At 44.3% G+C, this 5,632-nt stretch overlaps 1 protein-coding gene and 1 long non-coding RNA gene across 2 annotated transcripts; one reads left to right on the top strand and one right to left on the bottom strand.

Annotated features, from left to right (window-relative positions):
* On the top strand, window positions 1–750 carry LOC121815769. Its single transcript, XR_006055341.1, has 3 exons — window positions 1–86; window positions 157–254; window positions 649–750. It is a non-coding gene; the product is annotated as an uncharacterized LOC121815769 (long non-coding RNA).
* A 492-nt stretch (window positions 751–1,242) lies between these two features.
* On the bottom strand, window positions 1,243–4,060 carry LOC121815767 (E-selectin-like; the record flags this gene model as incomplete). Its single annotated transcript, XM_042228002.1, is given in 4 exon segments — window positions 1,243–1,484; window positions 1,570–1,929; window positions 2,895–2,948; window positions 3,224–4,060. Coding segments are annotated over 3 exon segments (639 nt in total), but the record flags the coding sequence as incomplete, so codon positions are not given.
* Between the last annotated feature and the right edge of the window lie 1,572 nt (window positions 4,061–5,632).

Here is a 5,632-nt window from a genome sequence, read left to right as displayed (position 1 = left end):
TCTAAACTGTGCCACAATAGTCGGATCAACAGGCTCCTTCAACAGTCATAAGTGTGATGACCAACGCCCCTTCCTCTGCTCCAGAGGTGAGTCTGTCCTCTGTGTTTCTGCACAGTCTGGTCCTCCTGGGCTCATCGGGCTTTTCTTTCTCTGCAGATGTCAAACCTTCAGCCTCGAGGTCAGTGAAGGTTCAGCTGAGGGTGGGATCTGCAGACCTGAACGACCCCACAGTGCAAGAATCCATCCTGCAGCAGGTCAGAGGTCACACACGGGCCCCGATACAAGGAACAGACCGCTATAACTACTGTGAAATGATAGAGAGCAGTGAGTCTGTGCAGGTTCAGGGACACGTGACAGCACACAGCTGCAGAGATACGGGGCTCGTTTAATGCAATCCCATCCATTTGTATTATTTAACCTTTTTTTAACTGGTAACTTGAAGAAGTCACTTAATTTCAGATTGCTGTGAGGAGACGACGTGAACCAATGACAGGCAATGAGGCCTAATTCCAGACTCCAGTTTCATCCCCAGCCAGTTCATTTAGTTCATTTCCCCCAGAAACAGCACGAACAACGTTTTCTGCTCACTACAGAAACAACGGCTGATTAATGAGGAGCTTCTGTTAATGTGTGAAAACTGTGTTTCAGGTGAGGGAGAAGCTGGTGGAGCAAGGGATCAGAGAGGAGGTGAAGCTGAGGTGGAGGACGCAGCCTGATGGGAAGGTTTTCCACAGAGAGGAGGAGACAGCCGCTTACGTGAGAAGGAAGACTGTGGCGGTTTAGTCTGAACGTTATTGGCTGATGTTCCTCAGATGATCTGCTGTGTAATTCAACTTATTTCCATCTCTGTACTCTGACTGCTGGACTGTAACAGCGTAGCTTTGCATGACTGACAGTTGGAAATCATCCTTCTTTATCCTAAGCTCAGATCAGAGTGTCTGATGAGCTGTTTTATGCCTCTTTGTCTCTTCTGATTGGTGAAGCTAAAGTTTGCAGGTGAGCAGGTGGGCGGACCTTCTGTGTCTCAGATATAAATGTTCATGATATCCTGTCTCTACATATGAAAGTTCAAGAGGAGAAAAAGGTGAAACTGAGTGTTCAGAGCAGCCTGATGTCTGAGCTTTTTGACTTCATACTTTATAGTTCAAATGAGCACCCAGCAATATAACAGTAGATATGCCGTATATGTCAGTGAATCGGGCATTTATGCTCTCTATTATGATATTAAATATACATTTTTCTGCTGTTATCAGGCTGCCCGGGCCCCCACGGCAGGTTGGAGGCTGTGCTCGAGTTTGACCACGTCCAGTATTTTCTGTACAGTCCAATCCAGGCTTCATAATAAGATGGCATCATAGAAGCGACCTGGCTGTTGTCCTGCGTGTTGGTGATGGTGCTCAGGTCTGTGTACGTCTGTCTGCAGTAAGACTGAGCATCAGACCAGGTCATTGAGTTCCTCACCAGGATGCGTTTGTTAGTCGCAGCTGAAACAAAAGATCAGACGGATTCAAACCTGCAGCTAAAATGTTCAGTTTGTCAAACCCTGGTACCAAAGTCTGAAACACTCACCGTCATAGCAGACAAAGTAATAAGTAGCTGAGCACGGTCTTGTGGACCATGATCCAGATCCAGTTAATATCACACACTCATCAGTCCCTGGCTGTCCCGGTGACCACATGTTAAACCAGGATGACTGAACTGGACCAGTTTGAGACCATTTCCAGCCGCTCCTGGAGAGTCCAATCCACGCCTCGGTGCTCCCTGCCCTTTTCTGAGCTTCCTGGATGAGAGCTGAGCTGTTAACGATGGCGAGGTCAATGTACTCATCTCTGCAGTATTGCTGAGCATCGTTCCAGGACTTCTGCAGGTCAACAAGGTGGAGCTGTCTGACTAACTGATCAGACTGAAGATGGCAGACCATCACGTAACCTGAGAGGACACGAGTCAGTCAGCGCGGTCACAGACTCACCTCAGCTCGACTATTTTAGTCATCAGGAGAATAAATTCTTTACATGCTACCACAACGCAAACTTTTTGTTGACATCTTTAAAGACGTGAATATATGTTAATATATGTGTCCTTCAAAGGATGTGTAACTCGTGCACTGGTTAAAAGCTGTTTTACGGTGCCTGTGGACACCTACACACTGGTTTCCTGCTCCAGGGCGAAACTCTCACATCAGCTTAAAAAGCTGCTTTAACAGTGCTAAGTTTGTTTTTCACTCTGGCCTTATTGCACATGTATTTGGACGATTTTTCCTCTTCAGTGTGCACAATGAAGGAAAACGACGTGTTAGTGGTCGAGGCTCAAAGCTGAACAACACGTGCACTAGGGCTGGGCCATATTATACCGTTCACGGTAATACCGGTACAATGTTAGGCAACGATAAGAAAATGAAATATCGTGATAAATATTTTTGGCCATATCGCCCTGCTCTAACGTGCACACGGACGTGGTAAAAGCAGTCAGGATCTTTTTCAGCGGGCTGACGGGTTTGCAGCGTTTCAGGCTTTCAGTCAGATTTCTACACAGAAAATTAAATCAAGACGTGTTTTTCTCAGCAGTGCACACAAACAGCCACGTTCATGCACTGACTCTTCCCTCCTTTCTTTCTTTACTCTTTTACTTCACTTTATACAAACTCTTACAAACTGCCGACTATTAAACTGTCAATCAAACTTCTAACTGGACCCAAAGAAACCTTTAGAAGTTTAGTTGACATGACAAAGGTCTTTGGAGATTGTTCGAGTGTTCCTGTGACTGCTTGAAGCTCGTTTACAGACACCTTTAAAATAATCCCTATGGAGCAGTTCACTTTGTGCTTTCTTTGACTTTCTGACATCAAAAGTTTTATTCAAACTGATAAATGAGGCGACTGAGATGAGTTCACAGACCTGAGAGCAACAGCAGGATCAGTCCACACCTCTTCATGACTGAGAGCTGAAAAACTGTGAAGACGTCCTCATGAATCTCATCTGCAGCTGCTCGTTCATTATTAATCATAACACTTAAAGCAGCATCAACAAAGAGGCAGCTGTCTCTGTCATTCACTCCATTTCTATCTAATCTAATCATTCAAACAAAACTATCAAACATATTCAACATTTGAAACGTTCAACTTTAAAAATGTTGTCTTCCTTCAATTATCATCATTTTGTTTATTAGAATAGCAGATAATGAATGTGTGAGATTATCAAATAAACCAAACATATGCATAACATACCCGACACGATGAGACGTCTGTGCAGCTGTGACACAGTCAGAACTCTTCATCTGATAGAAATGTCATCCTCGCTCCTCCTCCCACGTCCACCAGAGACTTTGTAAAAGTGGTTTTAGAAAGCAGCCCAGTGCATTTGATTAAAGTGCATTTGATTAAAGATGCTCAGAGTCGTTTAACTGAAGATGACTTATTCAAAGTTAGTACAGATGCAAACAGACTGACGTCTGGCAGAACGAGCTGTGAACTGGAGCTAAACGAGGTCACAGGCGTCGAACCGTGAAACTAGGACTGAGGTTAAACGCAGTAAACGGGCCGTTCGGTTTCAGGCTTCAGTGTCTGTGAGTGGAAGAACACGCTTCTCCTCCTGACTGGAGGTCAGCGTGTCTGCTGCATCATCAGCAAAGATGGACGCACTTGGAAATGTTTGCGTCTTCATTTGAATCCAAGGCCGAGGTTTGCTTGCTGTGCGTGTGTTTGCATGGATACAGCGCTGATTCTCTGCCCGACCACTTCAGTCTTATTTGAATAATGTTGTCATTATTAGAATTGGGACAAAAGAGCGTTCAAGCTCGACTCCTCCAAACAAATCAGTGATGATGACGACACAACCCGACACATTTCACGTGTCAGTTCCAATCATAGAGAACAAACAGTTTTTATTTTGTTCTTTGTTTGTTTGGCTTCAGCGTCTTTTTAATGATGTTACAGTTTTAGTGCGTCTCCTCTAAAAGTGCAAAACGTGCTTTGAGAGTCTCACACAGCACCACTCCCAAAGATGGAGGCTCAGTCACAGACAAATAAAATGCACTGATTTTAAAGTCACCACTAAATTTCACTGAAAGAAGAAGCCAGACCTGCCCTGGATCATGAAAAAGGTGCAGTTTGAGCACTGTGGGTCCTTTTAGTCATCAGCTACAGGCTAAGCTGCTGGTTTGCTGACGCTGAACAAAGATCTGGTTTCCAGGAATTACTGAGTTCGATCCTTTATTTCTACTGGTCACGCTCAGTCAGGTTAAATGAGCTTAGCTGCAGAGGTAGCAGAATCAAAATGCTTTATTAATACCAGAGGAAATAATGTGGTCACAGTTCCTCCAATACAATCAATAAATAAAATATAATATGCTACAAAGTTACAAAATATAACAAAGTAGCTCCGATATATAGCTTTATTCTAAATATCCCAGTTTGTTACACAAAATTTAATATAGATAGTTAAATTAAGGCGCCCCTCAACAGATTTGGCATGAAAAGAAGGGAAGTAACATGGGGAGTCCACCTTAACTTTATTCACTGTAGTGTCTCAGTGCTCGTGATGCAGGGGCAGTGTAAACGGAGGATGGATGGAGGGGGGTGGGTGCTCCACCTTGGATATGACGATGATGATTACACTCCTGCTCACTCAGTGGAATTTTTCTGCTGCTGGGCCCAAACTCATCCTTTCCTTTTACTGAGCTCACAGGTGAAACAGGCTCTTCCTCGCTCCACGCTTCTGTGTAAATGCATGTAGCCCCGCCCCTTCCAAGGTCACATGATGTTGCTCACTTGCTGAGTGAAAATACAAGATTTTTTACACTTGGCAAGTAATTTGGAGGCAGAATAAGGAATACTACAAAGTTCAACACAGCCAGACTTTCTTTGAGTCAGCTGCCTCAACAAAGTCTTAAAGAGATAATAAAGACAGCGGTTATCAACTTTCTCTGTTGAGATGGGCTTTTTAACCCTGTGAGGTCATCATCACTGATGACCCTGAACCTAACTGTCCCAAACCCTGTGTTGTGGTTAGTGTCAGACGCAGAGTCAGTATAATAAAGATAGCCATGGACGACTTTCAGGACATGCTTACTAATCTACAGCCTAATAAATCAAATGAATATTTCCAGAAACTGATCACAGGTGACCCCTGACATCCTGCCCACCAATTCTTTGACCCGCTGCCCTCTGGTCAGCACCCCAGCTCAATCAGGTCCCACACACCTCCCCCCACACCCCACCCTGACCACCCACCCACAAATCAGAGCCATGGTCTGGGTAACCCTCATCACTCAGGACGCTCACACACAGACTCAGTTTGCACTACTTCAAAGCACGTTGCAACCTGTTCTTCCAAATTGTTTATTTCTGCACAGTTGTTGTCGAGCACCCACAATTTCGTTGTACATGTTCAGCGACAATAAAAGGCTATTTTGTTTAATTCTTTAATGTGAGGAGCAGGATTTTTCAATTCAGTTCAATTCAATTCAACTTTATTTATATAGCGTCAAATCACAACATAAGTCGCCTCAAGGCGCTTCATAGATACAGAGAAAAACCCAACCATCATATGACCCCCTATGAGCAGCACTTTGGCGACAGTGGGAAGGAAAAACTCCCTTTTAACAGGAAGAAACCTCCAGCAGAACCAGGCTCAGG

Source organism: Haplochromis burtoni, unplaced genomic scaffold (assembly GCF_018398535.1).
Source record: "Haplochromis burtoni strain Fernald_Lab_line unplaced genomic scaffold, NCSU_Asbu1 Contig_295, whole genome shotgun sequence".
NCBI classification, from domain to species: domain Eukaryota; kingdom Metazoa; phylum Chordata; class Actinopteri; order Cichliformes; family Cichlidae; genus Haplochromis; species Haplochromis burtoni.
Note: the sequence above shows the minus strand (reverse complement) of the source record. Positions and strands in the feature narration are given on the sequence as shown.